The 20,076-nt window shown below is 44.9% G+C and overlaps 1 protein-coding gene across 1 annotated transcript in view; it reads right to left on the bottom strand.

Moving 5' to 3' along the window:
• The window catches only part of frem1a (Fras1 related extracellular matrix 1a), a 352,151-nt gene that overhangs the window by 197,396 nt on the left and 134,679 nt on the right, over positions 1 to 20,076 (bottom strand). The window contains 1 exon segment of the mRNA XM_070877990.1: positions 17,006 to 17,214. Within this exon segment, the coding sequence (XP_070734091.1) occupies positions 17,006 to 17,214 (209 nt within the window).

The following is a 20,076-nucleotide window of genomic DNA, read 5'->3' as shown; positions in this document are numbered from 1 at the left end:
GAAACATAGAAAATAGATGCAGGAGTAGGCCATTCGGCCTTTCGAGCCTGCACCACCATTCAATAAGATCATGGCTGATCAATCCCTCAGTACTCCTTTCCTGCTTTCTCTCCATACCCCTTGATCCCTTTAGCCGTAAGGGCCATATCGAACTCCCTCTTGAATATACCCAATGAACTGGCATCAACAACTCTCTGCGGTAGGGAATTCCACAGGTTAACAACTCTCTGAGTGAAGAAGTTTCTCCTCATCTCAGTCTTAAATGGCTTACCCCTTATCCTTAGACCATGTCCCGTGGTTCTGGACTTCCCCATCATCGGGAACATTCTTCCCGCATCTAACCTGTCCAGTCACATCAGAATCTTGTAAGTTTCTATGAGATCCCCTCTCATCCTTCTAAACTCCAGTGTATAAAGGCCCAGTTGATCCAGTCTCTCCTCATATGTCAGTCCCGCCATCCCGGGAATCAGTCTGGTGAACCTTCGCTGCACTCTCTCAATAGCAAGAACGTCCTTCTTCAGATTAGAAGACCAAAACTGAACACAATATTCCAGGAGAATCCTCATCAAGGCCCTGTACAACTGCAGCAAGACCTCCCTGCTCCTATATTCAAATCCCCTATCCTCTCGGAATGAGTGATCACAATATGGTTGAATTTGTAATACAGATTGAGGATGAGGAAGTTGTGTCAGAAACGAGCGTACTATGCTTAAACAAAGGGGACTACAGTGGGATGAGGGCAGAGTTGGCTAAAGTAGACTGGAAACAAAGACTAAACGGTGGCACAATTGAGGAACAGTGAAGGACTTTTAAGGAGTTCTTTCATAATGCGCAACAAAAATATATTCCAGTGAAAAAGAAGGGCGGCAAGAGAAGGGATAACCAGCCGTGGATAACCAAGGAAATAAAGGAAAGTATCAAATCAAAGACCAATGCGAAGAAGGTGGCCAAGGTTAGTGGGAAACTAGAGGATTGGGAAAATTTTAAGCAACAGCAAAGAATGACTAAAAAAGCAATAAAGAAAAGGAAGATAGATTACGAAGGTAAACTTGCGCAAAACATAAAAACAGATAGTAAAAGCTTTTACAGATATATAAAATGGAAAAGAGTGACTAAAGTAAATGTTGGTCCCTTAGAAGATGAAAAGAGAGATTTAATAATGGGAAATGTGGAAATGGCTGAGACCTTAAACAATTATTTTGTTTCCGTCTTCACAATGGAAGACACAAAAACCATGCCAAAATTTGCAGGCCACAGGAATGTGGGAAGGGAGGACCTTGAGACAATCACTATCACTAGGGGGGTAGTGTTGGACAGGCGAATGGGACTGAAGGTAGACAAGTCCCCTGGTCCTGATGAAATGCATCCCAGGGTATTAAAAGAGATGGTGGAAGTTATAGCAGATGCATTCGTTATAATCTACCAAAATTCTCAAGACTCTGGGGAGGTACCAGCGGATTGGAAAGCAGCTAATGTAACGCCTCTGTTTAAAAAAGGGGGCAGACAAAAGGCAGGTAACTATAGGCCGGTTAGTTTGATAGCTTGAAACTATCATTAAGGAAGAAATAGCGGGACATCTAGATAGGAATAGTGCAATCAAGCAGACGCAGCATGGATTCATGAAAGGGAAATCATGTTTAACTAACTTACTGGAATTTTTTGAGGATATAACGAGCATGGTGGATAGAGGTGTACCGATTGATGTGGTGTATTTAGATTTCCAAAAGGCATTCGATAAGGTGCCACACAAAAGGTTACTGCAGAAGATAAAGGTGCGCGGAGTCAGAGGAAATGTATTAGCATGGATAGAGAATTGGCTGGCGAACAGAAAGCAGAGAGTCGGGATAAATCCGGTTGGAAATCAGTGGTTAGTGGTGTGCCACAGGGATCAGTGCTGGGACCACAACTGTTTACAATATACATAGATGACCTCGAAGAGGGGACAGAGTGTAGTGCAACAAAATTTGCAGATGACACTAAGATTAGTGGGAAAGCGGGTTGTGTAGAGGACTCAGAGAGGCTGCAAGGAGATTTGGATAGGTTAAGCGAATGGGCTAAGGTTTGGCAGATGGAATACAATGTCGGAAAATATGAGGTCATCCACCTTGTGAAAAAAAACAGTAAACGGGAATATTATTTGAATGGGGAGAAATTACAACATGCTGTGGTGCAGAGGGACCTTGGGGTCCTTGTGCATGAATCCCAAAAGTTAGTTTGCAGGTGCAGCAGGTAATCAGGAAGGCAAATGGAATGTTGGCCTTCATTGCGAAAGGGATGGAGTACAAAAGCAGGGAGGTCTTGCTGCAACTGTATAAGGTATTGGTAAGGCCGCACCTGGTGTACTGCGTGCAGTTTTGGTCACCTTACTTAAGGAAGGATATACTAGCTTTGGAAGGGGTACAGAGACAATTCACTAGGCTGATTCCGGAGATGAGGGGGTTACCTTATGATGATAGATTGAGTAGACTGGGTCTTTACTCGTTGGAGTTCAGAAGTATGAGGGGTGATCTTATAGAAACATTTAAAATCATGAAAGGGATAGACAAGATAGAGGCAGAGAGGTTGTTTCCATTGGTAGGGGAGACTAGAACTAGGGGGCACAGCCTCAAAATACGGAGGAGCCAATTTAAAACCGAGTTGAGAAAGAATTTCTTCTCCCAGAGGGTTGTGAATCTGTGGAATTCTCTGCCCAAGGAAGCATTTGAGGCTAGCTCATTGAATGTTTTCAAGTCAAAGATAGATAGATTTTTAACCAATAAGAGAATTAAGGGTTACGGGGAGAGGGCGGGTAAGTGGAGCTGAGTCCACGACCAAATCAGCCATGATCTTATTGAATGGCGGAGCAGGCTCGAGGGGCTAGATGGCCGACTCCTGTTCCTAATTCTTATGTTCTTATGTTCTTATGAAGGCCAACATACCATTTGCCTTCTTCACCAGCTGCTGTACCTGCATGCCACCTTTCAATGACTGATGAACCATGACACCCAGGTCTCATTGCACCACCCCCTTTCCTAATCAGCCGCCATTCAGATAATAATCTGCCTTCATGTTTTTGCCCCCAAAGTGGATAACCTCACATTTATCCACATTATACTGCATCTGCCATGCATTTGCCCACTCACCTAACCTGTCTAAATCACCCTGCAGCCTTTTAGCATCCTCCTCACAGCTCACACCACCATCCAGTTTAGTGTCATCTGCAAACTTGGAGATATTACACTCAATTCCTTCATCTAAATCATTAATGTATGTTGTAAAGAGCTGAGGTCCCAGCACTGAGCCCTGAGGCACCCGACTAGTCACTGCCTGCCATTCTGAAAAGGACCCATTTATCCCGACTTTCTGCTTCCTGTCTGCCAACCAGTTCTCTATCCACGTCAGAACATTACCCCCAATACCATGTGCTTTGATTTTGCACATCAATCTCTTGTGTGGGACCTTGTCAAAAGCCTTTTGAAAGTCCAAATACACCACATCCACTGGTTCTCCCTTGTCCACTCTACTAGTTACATCCTCAAAAAATTCGAGAAGATTTGTCAAGCATGATTTCCCTTTCATAAATCCATGCTGACTTGGATTGATCCTGTCCCTGCTTTCCAAATGTGCTGCTATTTCATCTTAAAATGATTGATTCCAACATTTTCCCCACTACTGATGTCAGGCTAACCGATCTATAATTACCCATTTTTCTCTCCCTCCTTCTTTAAACAGTGGTGTTACATTAGCGACCCTTCAGTCCATAGGAATTGATCCAGAGTCGATAGACTGTTGGAAAATGATCACCAATGCATCCACTATTTCTATGACCATTTCCTTAAGTACTCTGGGATGCAGACTATCAGGCCGTGGGATTTATCGGCCTTCAATCCCATCAATTTCCCTTGCACAATTTCAAGCTTTATAAGGATATCCTTCAGTTCCTCTTTCTCACTAGACCCTCGGACCCCTAATATTTCCGGAAGGTTATTTGTGTCTTCCTTTGTGAAAACAAAACCAAAGTATTTGTTTAACTGGTCCGCCATTTCTTTGTTCCCCATTATAAATTCACCTGAATCTGACTGCAAGGGACCTACGTTTATTTCCACTAATCTTTTTCTCTTTACATATCTATAGAAGCTTTTGCAGTCAGTTTTTATGTTCCCTGCAAGCTTCCTCTCATACTCTATTTTCCCGCTCCTAATTGAACCTTTAGTCCTCCTCTGCTGTATTACAAAATTCTCCCAGTCCTCAGGATTGCTGCTTTTTTTGGCCAATTTATATGCCTTTTCCTTGGATTTAACACTATCCTTAATTTCCCTTGTTAGCCACGGTTGAGCCACCTTCCCCGTTTTATTTTTTACTCCAGACAGGGATGTTCAATTGTTGAAGTTCATCCATGTGATCTTTAAAAGTTTGCCATTGCCTATCCACCGTCAACCCTTTCAGTATCACTCACCAGTCTATTCTAGCCAATTCACGTCTCATACCATCGAAGTTACCTTTCCCCAAGTTCAGGACCCTAATCTCTGAATTAACTGTGTCACTCTCCATCCTAATAAAGAATTCTACCATATTATGGTCACTCTTCCCCAAGGGGCCTCGCACAACAAGATTGTCAATTAGTCCTTTCTCATTACACATCACCCAGTCTTGGATGGCCAGCTCTCTAGTTGGTTCCTCTACATATTGGTCTAGAAAACCATCCCTAATACACTCCAGGATATCCTCCCCCACCGCATTGCTACCAGTTTGGTTAGCCCAGTCAATATTTAGATTAAAGTCACCCATGATAACTGCTGTACCTTTATTGCACGCATCCCTAATTTCTTGTTTGATGCCATCCCCATCCTCATTACTACTGTTTGGTGGTCTGTACACAACTCCCACTAGTGTTTTCTGCCCTTTGGTATTCCGTAGCTCCACCCATACAGATTCCACATCATTCAAGCTAATGTCCTTCGTTACTATTGCATTAATTTCCTCTTTAACCAGCAACGCCACCCCACCTCCTTTTCCTTTCTGTCTATCCTTCCTAAATGTTGAATACCCCTGGATGTTGAGGTCCCAGCCTTGGTCACCCTGGAGCCATGTCTCCGTGATGCCAATTGCATCATATCCGTTAACTGCTGTCTGTGCAGTTAATTCATCCACCTTATTCCGAATACTCCTCGCATTGAGGCACAGAGCCTTCAGGCACTAGAGCCATGATCTAGTCGCACTCTGCCCCCCATAATCTCTCTACCCTCCCCCCATGATATTTCCACTCCCCCCCCAATCTCTCCACCATCCATAGTCTACAGAGAAAAGAAGAAAAAAAGGAGAGAGGAAAAAAGGGAAAATAGAAGTGATGTGCTCCGGTCCTTAATTTACTTTGGTCACAACAAAGGGAATGTTTTTCTTTCATTCACATCCCATTTGTCAGATTAGAATAAAGTCTAACATAAGGGACATTCACCCACAATTTCTTCTTGTCGGAGCCCCTCGTGCTGGAAGTGTCAGACCACAGAATTGCTCCTAAAATGCAGTGCAAAGATGGTTCATTGTGCATGTTGCACCATGTGAGAGAAATTCATTACTGGGACACATCGGAGGTCATGTTCACTCCAAAAAACCGGGGGTTTGGGTTGTGGTGCGAAATTAAAGTGTTAAATATTTGAAATCCAACGCAACCCATCTTGAAACTGGCCATTTCCGGTTTTAACGGAGGCAGTATGCGGGGTGGGCGAATAATCTGCTCTCAGGGGACAGAGGAGACTAGCGGGCATAGTCTCAGAATAAGGGGCCGCCCATTTAAAACTGCCATGAGGAGGAATTTCTTCTGTTGTAAATCTATGGAATTCTCTGCCCTAGAGCGCTGTGGAGGCTGGGTCATTTAATATATTTAAGGTGGAGATAGATAGACTTTTGAGCGATAAGGGAATAAAGGGTTATGGGGAGCAGGCAGGGAAGTGGAGCTGAGTCCATGATCAGATTAGCCATGATCTTATTAAATGGCGGAGCAGGATCGAGGGGCCAAATGGCCTACTCTTGATCCTATTTCTTATGTTCTTATGTAGGAGGCGGGTCTGTCGGTGTAACTTTTAAATGAGGCTGCGTGCCTCCATTTGAACAAGATTTTTATTTTTAAATCTTGTCAGCCAGGTTTCCCAGGCCTCGGAAATCGCAGCAGGTAAAAGGAGACAGGAAGGGCCGGATCCATCAGGTCAGTGCATTTAGTTTCCTCCCGGATCAACATGCTTACCCTGTAAAACCAACCCACCTCATCCCCCCTCACTCTGTCTGACCCTGATCTCCTGACCCCCCCCTCCAACTCCCATGATCTCTCCTCTCACCCCCATGATCTAGTCGCACTCTGCCCCCCATAATCTCTCTGCTCTCCCCCCATGATATTTCTACTCCTCTCCACAATCTTTACTCTCCCTTGTCTCCTCCCCACGATCTCTCCACCATCCCTCCACAATCTTCTCTCTCCTTTGTCTCCCCAAGATCTCTTTGCTACCCCCACATTCTCGCCGCTCCCCCCCACCATCTCTGTCCCCCAACACTACTAGCCCTACCTGCTCCATGGTTATGGACATGTGCCACAAGTTGCCCACCTGCCTGTCAATCAGGCTGGCTGTCGGGCGGGAAACCTGGAGGAGCAATTAACACACACCCTGGAGTTAAAACTCCATGGTGTTCGGGGAAACCCATCCCATATCCTGACCATAACTCCTTCAACCCTCCTGCTTCGAACTCACACATGGGTAAATATTGGGGCCATTGCCTCTATATACATCAGATCTCACATCAATGTGCCTTGTGACTGTCAGTACTGTCCGCAGTCAAGGCGATGGATCAGGAACTAGAGTGAGGAAACGTACCTGTGGTGCACTTCTGAGTTTCAGAGACTTTGTTTGAAAAGTAGTCGTTTGGGTTGTATCCTAAGTTCTTTGGAGGAAATAGCGGGTTCAGAAGTAATTGAACAAGTCCTGCTGTGGAGGAGGGTGCATAGGGGGTTTGAGAAGGTGCCACTTTACCCCATGGCAATTAAAGGTTTTGTTGGAAGGCACTACATTCAGCAATGATTCTGTACTGCTGCACCCATTTATAATAGTGCCTGAAGGTTTGGCGGCTTATCCTGTCTTCCTGCCTGGGCAACTGGTACTATCTTCATCATGTTTGAGGTCTCGTCACCACAGACAAGACCCTGCAAACATATATATCAGGGGCCCAAAATCATTGGGCTGAGACCTGGCCAACCGGTAGAAGTAACAGGTGAACACATTCCAAGAAATGACTTTGGCGGATAGTCCCTCTGTTCAGGTTCATGCATGCACTAGACATCATGTGGGTCCTTTTTACAACATCAGGTGTAGGTGTTTATATCATGCCTATGCACTTGAAACCTATTTTGTATTTTGGTACTTCCTAGGTAAGCACCATTGCCGCTGTTTTCCTTAATTGAATTTATAGTCCCAAAGTTAGCCAAGTTAGTTGGTGATTGAGAAGGTACTAGAGAGAGTGTGAGTGCAAAGATCTGCTTCACCCAGTCCAATTCCTTTTCTTCATCAAATGCGGGTACCGGGTTAGCAATTTTTGTATGATTTCAGTGATGTAGTTTTGAAGAGTTAGTTGGAAAGTTGGATTAGATTCAGTGGGATATTAAAGGGTATGGGGAGTGAATGGGATTAGATTAGATGGGATATTCAAGGGTATGGGAAGTAAGTGGGATTAGATTAGGTGGGATATTAAAGGGTATGAAGAGTGAGTGACAGAGTGGAATTAGATTAGATTGGATAATAAGAGTATGAGGAGTGAGGAGAAGGATTAGATTAGGTGGGATATTAAAGGGGATAGGGAGTGAGTGTTTGTAAATTAGGCGGGATATTAAATGATATGGAGAGTGAGTGGGAGAGTGGGATTAGACTGGCTAGGATATTAAAGGGTATGGGGAGTGAAAAGGATCGTGGGATTAGATTACGAAGGATATCTGGCACAGAAACAAGCCATCCGACCCAACCAGTCCATGCCGGCGTTTATGCTCCACTCAAGCCTCCTCCCATCTTTCCTCATCTAAATCTATCAGCATAACCCTCTATTCTCTTCTCCCTCATATGCTAGTCTAGCCTCTTAAATGCATTTATACTATTCACTTCAACCACTCCCTATAGTAGCGAGTTCCACATTCTCACCACTCTCTGGGTAAAGAAGTTTCTTCTGAATTCCCTATTGGATTTCTTGGTGACTATCTTATATTGATGGCCTCTCGTTAAGCTCTTCCCCACAAATGGAAACAATCTCTTTGTATCCACTCTATCAAAACGTTTCATAATTTTAAAGACTTCTATTAGATCACCCTCAGCCTTTTTGCAAGAGAAAATAGACCCAGCCTGTTCATCCTTTCCTGATATGTATACCCTCGCATTTGTGATATCTTCCTTTTAAATCTTCTCTGCACTCTCTATAGTGCCTCTATATCCTTTTTATAATATGGCGACCAGAATTAACATAGAAATATAGAAAATAGGTGCAGGAGTAGGCCATTCGGCCCTTCGAGCCTGCACAACCATTCAATATGATCATGGCTGATCATGCAACTTCAGTACCACGTTCCTGCTTTCTCTCCATACTCCTTGATCCCTTTAGCTGTAAGGGCACATCTAACACCCTTTTGAATATATTAAGCGAACTGGCCTCAACAACTTTCTGTGGTAGAGAATTCCACAGGTTCACAATTCTCTGAGTGAAGAAGTTTCTCCTCATCTCGGTCCTAAATGGCTTACCCCTTATCCTTAGACTGTGACCCCTGGTTCTGGACGTTCCCAACATCGGGAACATTCTTCCTGCATTTAACCTGTCCAATCCAGTCAGAATTTTATATGTTTCTATGAGATCTCCTCTCATCCTTTTAAATTCGAGTGAATATAAGCTGAGTCGATCCAGTCTTTCTTCATATGTCAGTTCTGCCATCCCAGGAATCAGTCTGGTGAACCTTCACTACACTCCCTCAATAGCAAGAATGTCCTTCCTCAGATTAGGAGACCAAAACGGCACATAATACTCAAGGTGTGATCTCACCAAGGCCCTGTACAACTGCAGTAAGACCTCTCTGCTCCTATACTAAAATCCCCTCGCTGTGAAGGCCAGCATGCCATTTGCTTTCTTTACTGCCTGCTGTAGCTGCATACCTACCTTCAATGACTGACATATCATGACACCCAGGTCTCGTTGCACCTCCGCTTTTACTAATCTGTCACCATTCAGATAATAATCTGCCTTCCTGTTTTTTCCACCAAAGTGGATAACCTCACACTTATCCACATTATACTGCATCTGCCATGCATTTGCCCACTCATCTAACCTGTCCAAGCCCCCTGCAGCTTCCTAGCATCCTCCTCGCAGCTCGCACTGCCATCCAGCTTAGTGTCATCTGCAAACTTGGAGATATTACATTCAATTCCTTCGTCTTAATCATTAATGTATATTGTAAATAGCTGGGGTCCCAGCACTGAAACCTGCGGCACCCCATTAGTCACTGCCTGACATTCTGAAAAGGATCCGTTTATTCCCACTCTTTGCTTCCTGTCTGCTATCAGTTCTCTATCCACGTCAATACATTACCCCCAATACCATGTGCCTTAATTTTGCACATTAATCTCTTGTGTGGGACCTTGTCAAAAGCCTTGTGAAAGTCCAAATATACCACATCCACTGGCTCTCCCTTACCACTGTACTAATTAGATCTGCAAAAAACTCGAGAAGATTTGTCAAGCATGATTTCCCTTTCATAAATCCATGCTGACTTGGACCGATCCTGTCGCTGCTTTCCAAATGCGCTGCTATTACATCTTTAATAATTGATTCCAGCATTTTTCCACCGATGTCAGGCTAACCGGCCGATAATTCCCTGTTTTCTCTCTCCTTTTTTAAAAAGTGGTGTTACATTAGCTACCCTTCAATCCATAGGAACTGAACCAGAATCCATGGAATGTTAGAAAATGACCACCAATGCATCCACTATTTCGAGGGCCACTTCCTTAAGTACTCTGGGATGTAAATTATCAGGCCCTGGGGATTTATCGGCCTGCAGTCCGTTCAATTTCCCTAACACCATTTCCTGACTAATAAAGATTTCCCTCAGTCCCCCCTTCTCGTTAGACCCTCGGTCCCCTAGTATTTTAGGAAGGTTATTAGTGAAGACAGAACCAAAGTAAACAGCCAGTTGTCGTGGTGCATACAGGTACCAACGTTATCGGTAAAAAACGGGATGAGGTCCTACAAGATGAATTTAGGGAGCTAGGAGCTAATTTAAAAAGTAGGACCTCAAAAGTAGTAATTTCAGGATTGCTACCAGTGCCACGTGCTAGTCAGAGTAGAAATCGCAGGATAGCCCAGATGAATATGTGGCTTGAGGAGTGGTGCAGAAGGGAGGAATTCAAATTCCTGGGATATTGGAACCAGTTCTGGGGCAGGTGGGACCAGTACAAAGCGGACGGTCTGCACCTGGGCAGCACCGGAACCAATGTCCTAGAAGGAGTGTTTGCTAGTGCTGTTGGGGAGGGGTTAAACTAATATGGCAGGAGGTGGGAACCTATACAGGGAGACAGAGGGAAGTAGAATGGAGGCAGAAGCAAAAGATAGAAAGAAGAAAAGTAAAAGTGGAGGGCAGAGAAACCCAAGGCAGAAAGCAAAAAGGGTCACATTACAGCAAAATCCTAAAGGGACAAAGGGTGTTAAAAAGACAAGCCTGAAGTCTCTGTGCCTCAATGCGACGAGTATTTGGAATAAGATGGACGAATTAACTGCGCAGATAGCAATTAACGGATATGATGTAATTGGCATCACGGAGACATGGCTCCAGGGTGACCAAGGCTGGGAACTCAACATCCAGGGGTATTCAACATTTAGGAAGGATGGACAGAAAGGAAAAGGAGGTGGGGTGGCGTTGCTGGTTAAAGAGGAAATTAATGCAATAGTAACGAAGGACATTATCTTGGATGATGTGGAATATGTATGGGTGGAGCTACGGAATACCAAAGGACAGAAAACACTAGTGGGAGTTGTGTACAGACCACCAAACAGTAGTAGTGAGGATGGGGATGGCATCAAACAAGAAATTAGGGATGCGTGCAATAAAGGTACTGCAGTAATCATGGGCGACTTTAATCAACATATTGACTGGGCTAATCAAACTGATAGCAATGCGGTGGAGGAGGATTTCCTGGAGTGTATTAGGGATGGTTTTCTAGAACAATATGTCGTGGAACCAACTAGAGAGCTGGCCATCCAAGACTGGGTGATGTGTAATGAGAAGGGACTAATTAACAATCTTGTTGTGCGAGGCCCCTTGGGGAAGAGTGACCATAATATGGTAGAATTCTTTTTTAGGATGGAGAGTGACACAGTTAATTCAGAGACTAGGGTCCTGAACTTGGGGAAAGGTAACTTCGATGGTATGAGACGTGAATTGGCTAGAATAGACTGGCGAATGAAACTTAAAGGGTTGACGGTGGATAGGCAATGGCAAACATTTAAAAATCATATGGATGAACTTCAACAATTGAACATCCCTGTCTGGAGTAAAAAAATAAAACGGGGAAGGTGGCTAACAAGGGAAATTAAGGATAGTGTTAAATCCAAGGAAGAGGCATATAAATTGGCCAGAAAAAGCAGCAACCTGAGGACTGGGAGAATTTTGTAATACAGCAGAGGAGGACAAAGGGTTTAATTAGGAGGGGGAAAAGAGAGTATGAGAGGCAGCTTGCTGGGAACATATAAACTGACTGCAAAAGCTTCTATGGATATGTGAAGAGAAAAAGATTAGTGAAAATAAACGTAGATCCCTTGCAGTCAGATTCAAGTGAATTTATAATGGGGAACAAAGAAATGGCGGACCAGTTAAACAAATACTTTGATTCTGTTTTCACGAAGGAAGAAACAAATAACCTTCCGGAAATACTCGGGGACCGAGGGTCTAATGAGAAGGAGGAACTGAAGGATATCCTTATAAAGCGGGAAATTGTGCAAGGGAAATTGATGGGATTGAAGGCCAATAAATCCCTGGGGCCTGATAGTCTGCATCCCAGAGTACTTAAGGAAGTGGTCTTAGAAATAGTGGATGCATTGGTGATCATTCTTCAACAGTTTATCGACTCTGGATCAGTTCCTATGGACTGGAGGGTAGCTAATGTAACACCACTGTTTAAAAAAGGAGGGAGAGAGAAAACGGGTAATTATAGACCGGTTAGCCTGACATTAGTAGTGGGGAAAATGTTGGAATCAATTGTTAAAGATGAAATAGCAGCACATTTGGAAAGCAGTGACAGGATCGGTCCAAGTCAGCATGGATTTATGAAAGGGAAATCATGCTTGACAAATCTTCTGGAAATTTTTGAGGATGTAACTCGTATAGTGGACAAGGGAGAACCAGTGGATGTGGTGTATTTGGACTTTCAAAATGCTTTTGACAAGGTCCCATACAAGAGATTAGTGTGCAAAATCAAAGCACATGGTATTGGGGGTAATGTACTGACGTGGATAGAGAATTGGTTGGCAGACAGGAAGCAGAGTCGGGATAAACGGGTCCTTTTCAGAATGGCAGGCAGCGACTAGTGGGGTGCCGCAGGGCTCAGTGCTGGGACACCAGCTCTTTACAATATACATTAATGATTTAGATGAAGGAATTGAGTGTAATATCTCCAAGTTTGCAGATGACACTAAACTGGGTGGCAGTATGAGCTGTGAGGAGGACGCTAAAAGGCTGCAGGATGACTTGGACAGGTTAGGTGAGTGGGGAAATGCATGGCAGATGCAGTATAATGTGGATAAATGTGAGGTTATCCACTTTGCGGGCAAAACCCGAAGGCAGAATATTATCTGAATGGTGGCAGATTAGGAAAGGGGGAGGTGCAACGAGACCTGGGTGTCATGGTTTATCAGTCATTGAAAGTTGGCATGCAGGTACAGCAGGCGGTGAAAAAGGCAATGGTATGTTGGCCTTCATAGCTAGGGGATTTGAGTATAGGAGCAGGGAGGTCTTATTGCAGTTGTACAGGACCTTGGTGAGGCCTCACCTAGAATATTGTGTTCAGTTTTGGTCTCCTAATCTGAGGAAGTATGTTCTTGCTATTGAGGGAGTGCAGCGAAGGTTCACCAGACTGACTCCCGGGATGGCGGGACTGACATATGAGGAGAGACTGGATCCTTTATACACTGGAATTTAGAAGGATGAGAGGGGATCCCATAGATACTTATAAGATTCTGACGGGATTGGACAGGTTAGATGCGGGAAGAATGTTCCCGATGATGGGGAAGTCCAGAACCAGGGGACACAGTCATAGGATAAGGGGTAGGCCATTTAGGACTGAGATGAGGAGAAAGTTCTTCACTCAGAGAGTTGTTAACTTGTGAAATTCCCGACTGCAGAGAGTTGTTGATGCCAGTTCATTGGAAATATTCAAGAGGGAGTTAGATATGGCCCTTACGGCTGAAGGGATCAAGGGGTATGGAGAGAAAGCAGGAAAGGGGTACTGAGGGAATGATCAGCCATGATCTTATTGAATGGTGGTGCAGGCTTGACGGGCCGAATAGCCTACTCCTGCACATATTTTCTATGTTTCTATGTTTCTATGTACCCCTCCTAGGCCTCCTCTTTCCTTTCATCATGCCTCCTTTCATTTCTTCCCTCTCGGCTACTCTGCCCTCCCAAATTCCTGTCCCAACCCTTCAGCACTCCTCGACCTTCCTACTCTCTTGCTACCACCCCAGGTGTGACACCCCCTTAGATAGGCCTATAGCTTCCCTCTGTACCTATCTCAGCATCCTCCGCAGGGCCCATCGACGTACTCCTCACTGCCTCCTTATGAGCAGCAACTCCAACTGCCCCAACATGCCCACTGATGGCAAATTTGCCAATCTCCTTCCCATCCCATTTACCCCTCTCAACGTGGACCTTGTGGACTCTACCAGTGGATTGACTATTACCCTCCCACCCCCGCACTCTCTGCATCTCCCTCCGGAATGTCCATTCACTTGTGAACAAGGCACTTGCCATCCATGAACTTCTTGTGGATGACTGTATTGACATCATGGGTGATGACTCCTTCCCCATAAATAAAGCCTCCCCGCCTGGCTATACCTTCCACCACTTACCCCGCCCTAACTGCTGCAGTGGCAGTGTGGCTCTCATCAGCAAATAGCACCTTGGTCTGTTCCCCTACTCCTCTTGCACCTTTGAGCATCTCACCTTGTTCCACCACTCTCGCCTCTCACTTAAAATCCTCGTTCTCTACCACCCACCCAAGTACCATGCCAAGTTTCTCACTGAGCTATCTTCATTGCTCTCCTCCCACAGCCTCTGGTCTGAGCGACTTCTCATTCTTGGTGATTTCAATCTCTATCTCAACTCATCATGCTCCCTCTCCACTGAGATCACTGTCCTCCTATCCTCTCAATCACTCCCTCCATATAACGTCCCCTACCCGTATCCACGGCCATCCCCTAGACCTTGCCATCTCTCCTGGCCTCTCTACTCCCATCATGTCAATCACAAATAAAGCCGTCTCTGATCACTTCCTCGTATCGCTCTCCACCCACATCCCCCTTCCCCCTCCCAACCCCACTTCCTTATATGTCCGCCCTTGGAAAAACTTGCCCCCAAGTCAATTATAACTGCACTCTCAAATTCCAACTGTCCCGCCTTTGGCCCTCCATTCACCACGACAGTTCTGCAGCCACCGATCTGCTCAATCACACCCTCACCGTCACCCTTGTCTGCATTAAAACCATTGCCCTCTATCACCCTGGTCATTCATCTTCAATTCCGCTCCCTTTTGTCCAAGGAACACAAACTTGTATGATCATGGCAGACAACTGGTTTAGTCATTCTGACTGGACCACATAAAGCAGTATCGGGTCCTTCTCTTCAGTTCCAGGATCCAGATAACCTCCAGCTTCTCTTCTCCACTACAAACTGTCTCCTTAACCCCCTCTCCCTGCCTCCTCCACACTCAGCTCCAACAAGTGTGAGGAGCTTGTGAACTTCTTTGTCACTAAGATTGAGACCATCCGTTCAGCTGCCCTCCGCCGCTTCCCTCGGTTCCCCTAACCCACCGGGCCAAACTTACCCCAAACCTTACCCTCGCCCTTACCTCACATCTTTCTCCAGTTTCTCTCCGATCTCCCCTCATGACCTCTCCGAGCTCATCTTGTCCATGAGACACACTTCCTGTTCCCTCAACCCTATTCCCACTAAACTGCTGACCCCCCAACTTCCTTTTTTGGCTCCCATGTTAGCTGACTTTGTTAATGGTTCGCTCTCCTCAGGTACTGTTCCCCTCTCCCTCATATCTGCTGTCATCACCTCTCTCCTCAAAATATTGAAAACGGTTCCCTCTCCTCGGGTACCGTCCCCCTCCCCTTCAAATGTGCTGAGACCAGGGTGGAGTCGGGTGATGTTACGGAGATGAAGCACCTTGGAGCATTTTATTATGTTAAGTTGTTGTTAAATGACCGTCCACGTGAGTAATAGTGATTGTACGACTCATAGTCATCATCGTTTTTGCATTCAGTAGTGTGAAGAGTTTAAATCCACATTTAAATAGGATTGTAAAACTGGCAGAAAGGATACAAAAAGCTACAAAAGTGTGAAAATTAACATCCCAGGACAAAATATCATTGGTGAAGTACATTTTCCCTGGTGCAATAAAACAAATATGCAGAGGCTCAGAAAATACTCGCAAGGCATGTAGCATTGCGCCAGGCGCAGAAGTCTCGTCCCTCGCGATAAATTGGGGTTACCGCCCCCGAAAGGAAGTGGAGCACTTGATTTAGTGCTCCACTTCCTTTCTAGGGCGGGAGCGGGACACACGGCTCAGCAGCTCTACGCACTGGGCCGCATAGCGCTGCCGCATACGAGGGCTCTTCCCTGAGTTAAAGGGAAGGGCCCAAGCAGAATAAAAACCCACCTGGCTGGACCACCAGGGAGCGGGGGTGCTGCGTGATCAGCCTGGCACTCAAGCAGAGTACCAGGCTGAGCAATCGCGGCACTGACCCTGTGACCAAAGTGGCACCGGAGCGGGAAGTGAAACAGGAGGTTTCTTTCCAGCAGCAGCCAAGTGCCGGAGCGCCAACAGGGCGATGCACACGGCGATGACATCGCGATCTCCAAGCGCAGGAGATGTGGGGCTATGGCGTAGTACCGGCGCTAAACTCCTGCCGAATTTAGCGGGAGTCGTTAGTGGCGCCCTGCCCAGTCGCAAAGTCAGGAGCGTTATCGGGAGGCACAAATGACCCCAATTTCTCCCCCATAATATATAACTACCTTCATTGCAACTGTACACAGTACTTGTACAAATATATTTAAATATTCCACATTCATTTTCTGTGCAATGTTTCAATACCACAGCAGATGTGTTCACAACTGGAGCAATTCATGCACCAATAAAGTTCATCATTCTCCAAAAAAGATTTCATACTTCCATTGATGGGCCCCTGTAAATACTGACATCGATTGTCTGATTATTATTTACCAGTTCTGCTAGAACTTTGAACCCTTTATCCTTACATTTCACAATCCATAGTTATCAACTGAGATACTATAAAGAGTGTACACATTAGGGTAATGCAGACAAGCTTTTGAACATTAGCATTGTGTACTGAACACTTCCTTAGGTTTGACAAGTCAATTTATGATATTTTAAATGTTTTCACTTTAAATACCAGCCATTTTTGTAGCCCCTGTAACTGATACTATCATTTCAGTGCCAAATTATGTTGGACGATGAACCAATTCTGTGCTGTGATTCTCAGTAATTAGGAGCTGGGCTGAGATGCTCTCACAATTCACTAAACACTCTTATACCAGGCAGAGAGAAGAAACTTTCACCCCATCGGACTGGGCTAGATTCAAACTCCGGTTTCCAGATGTGAAACGGATATGAAACCTACCAGTCTTCCTCAAACTATTTCTGCCAATAGTATCTCTGGTGACTACTGCCCAGTAAAATTGTTAATGGTACACCATATGCTAGCAAAGATTTCTCACCTAACTTTGAATTTTCTGAGATCTTCTAAAGTGAACATGTTCCCTTCGATCATGGGCACTCCATCCACTTCTACCTCTCCATGTCCTGGTTTCTTTTGAAGCATAACCCTGATACGGTCCTCCTTGGTGTCAACATCAGTCACCAGCACATGGTCCACAGTAATCTGATCTGTCCCTCCTTCCTCAACATTCAGCTGGTTTGTAAATATCTGAAAAGAAAGAGAAAAACAATTTTACATTTCCATCAGTTGTTTCTGAAGTGTAAAGAAATGACTGCCTAGAATTTCCATGGAGGTTCTCCAGTGGGAGATTGGCAGAACCTTCTAAAGAAATAACAAATGTCTAAAAACAGCCATTTCTTGTGCAGGGGTGGGAGGGAGGCGGGGTGGAGGGGGGGGCGGTGCGGGCGGGCAGATAGGAGGTGGTTGTCAATCATCTGCCAAAGTCACAGCAGGAGATTGGAGAAAGTTCAGGGTCTATTAATCAACAGTACAAGAGAGTGAATATTCTGGCATGTAGCCCAGTGAGGCCAGAGAAAGTCGTTATATTTTAGCCGAATGGAGGTTATGTTACAACTCACAGCCTACTCAACTTAACTCTTCCTTTTACATAATATCTGGTGGTTATGTCATTTTTGTACTGTGTTAAAATGTAATCTCTGACCATGGAGTCCAACAGCCTCCACAGTAAGAGCCTTTTCAACATGGAGGTGGTTAAATCATGTGAATGGATGCAACAGCAGTTAAGACAAAGCTCATCTGATATATGAACTAACAAAAAGGGCCAATAGTACAGATAAATGTTGTTATAATGCTGGGAATTGCTGCATAATATATAACCCAACATCATAATCTGCGTTTGTACTCCTGATATGACAAATCTTGGCAGTAATGACTCAAAAGCCAAAACCTCAAGCGAAACAAGTTGGTTATTTTGGGTAATTCTTAAAAACTCAAAATGTTCTGAAATTGAGTTCATTCTGGGTTCAGGTTAGTCTGTCCTTCAGTAATGTCCCTCAGTCCATGTGATTAATGTCGGCGCAAGACAGTAGCTGATACACTGCCATGTGTCACTGGAGGCAAATTAATTAAGCCTGACGAATTAATATCTGTAATAATTTTGTAGCAATTTATCTGATTTAGACAGGAAGCCCCAATCCCTGTTGTCTTAGTGTGTGTTTATATTCTCGTGCATCGGTGGATAGGTGCGGTAGTGGATTGAGAATTTGTGCATACCCATAATTGGACAAAGTTTGATGAAATGGATCATCTTGGGTTTGGATTAGCCAGACTTTTTAAGAATATATAACAATGCATGTACACAGGAACAATAGATCCATGTTTTAACTGCATTCTTATTGTCCATCATAATCACCACCATAGCAGATGGTGGGTAACTAGCCTCCAACTAGAGTTGGAACAATTGAAATGAAAGATGGATGAATAGTATTGTACAGTCAGTTCTTTATGTGGCAAGCATGACCAAAGCCCAACATCCTAGTAGCAGAGTATCTGCTGATACTTCCTGTTGTGTATAGAAGAACTCCACGAGGCTGAGTACTGTGAGCTAAACTTAATGTGACCTCAGTTTTCTTTATTACAACTCCAGAGTGCCTAAACAACAAGGCAGCCAACCTTTTATACTGGCCCTGCACATGTGTGCAGGTGACCATTAGGACTCCACCAGTCGCTCCCTCCAGTAGCAAGTATTACATAGTTACATACATAACACTTCATGGCACAGCTAGTGTCTGATCAGTGTGAGGGGGAACAGAGGCTGCCCATCTAATCATACCTCTGCTAGCGGGTGCACATAGTCTTCTACCAGTGTGCTGAGGGCGAATGTGTTTATGCTCCAGGGAAACTTGTGTACCTGGTCTCAACTAGTCCATGTCTCGTCAAACCATCAATGACCATAGAAAAGAAAGAAAGACAGCGTCTTTCATGACCACTGGAAATCCCAAAGCGCTTCACAGCCAATTAAATAGTTTTTGAAGTGTAGTCACTGTTGTAATGGAGGGAAATACGACAGCCAATTTGTGCACAGCAAGCTCCCACAAACAGCAATGTGATAGTCTGTTTTTAGTGATGTTGATTAATGGATAAATTTTGGCCAGGATACCATGGATAACTCCCCTGCTTTTCTTCAAAATAGTGCCATGGGATCTTTTACCTCCATCTGAGAGAGCAGTCAGGGTTGGTTTAACGTCTCATCTGAAAGACAGCACCTCTGACAGAGCAGCACTCCTCTGGTGTGTCAGCCTAGATTTCTGTGTTCAAGTCTTTGGAGTGGGACTTGAACCCACAAACTTCTGACTCAGAGGTGAGTGTGCTACCCACGGAGCCCACAGCTGATATATAGAATAAAAAGAATATAACACTGGTGTGGTCAATTTTCACTTCTATCACCAAGCGTTAATCGGGCAGAAACTGACTCATAATGGGGTCGGTAGAGATACCGCCGCATTGAAACTGACAAAGAGGAGACATTTTGAAAGGTACTTAACACTGGGTGTCCAAAACACCCGCCTGTCTCAGGTACTATGCAAATCAGGGTCCTAGGACCCCAATTTAGGTGGGAATTGGTTGGGGTGTGCACCATGCCCCCATTATTATGCACGGGCAATGGAGCTAAGGGGTCCAGCCAAGGAACATTTGAAATTATTTTTGTGGGGCTTGGAGGAGCACGAGTAATCCCCTGAGCCCCACAAAAATAATCTGCGCTCCTACCGTCCTGATCCCAGAGCCACTGTGATCGTGATCTGCCGCAATTAGCTTGCTGGCAGCTGAGGTGGCTGCAATTTGGCGAGCTGCATTGGGACCTCTGTTTGACGTCCCACAACTCACAGGCCCATTGCTAATGAGGTGGCTTCCTCAAAATTGTAGCCGCCTCTTAGCCATGGATGTTAGCAATTGGCCAGCGTGCTTTGCCGGTTGCTTGCCCTAAAGTTAATGGGCCTAAAATTGCAGCCTCGCTGGGCCCGTACAGAGTGCGCATGCACCTGATGAGGCTTAGCAAAAGCTGGTTCTTGGGGCGCAATGCGCACGCACCGAGAACTGGCTTTTCTGATC

Source organism: Pristiophorus japonicus, chromosome 1, assembly GCF_044704955.1.
Source record: "Pristiophorus japonicus isolate sPriJap1 chromosome 1, sPriJap1.hap1, whole genome shotgun sequence".
Lineage (NCBI taxonomy): Eukaryota > Metazoa > Chordata > Chondrichthyes > Pristiophoridae > Pristiophorus > Pristiophorus japonicus.
Note: the sequence above shows the minus strand (reverse complement) of the source record. Positions and strands in the feature narration are given on the sequence as shown.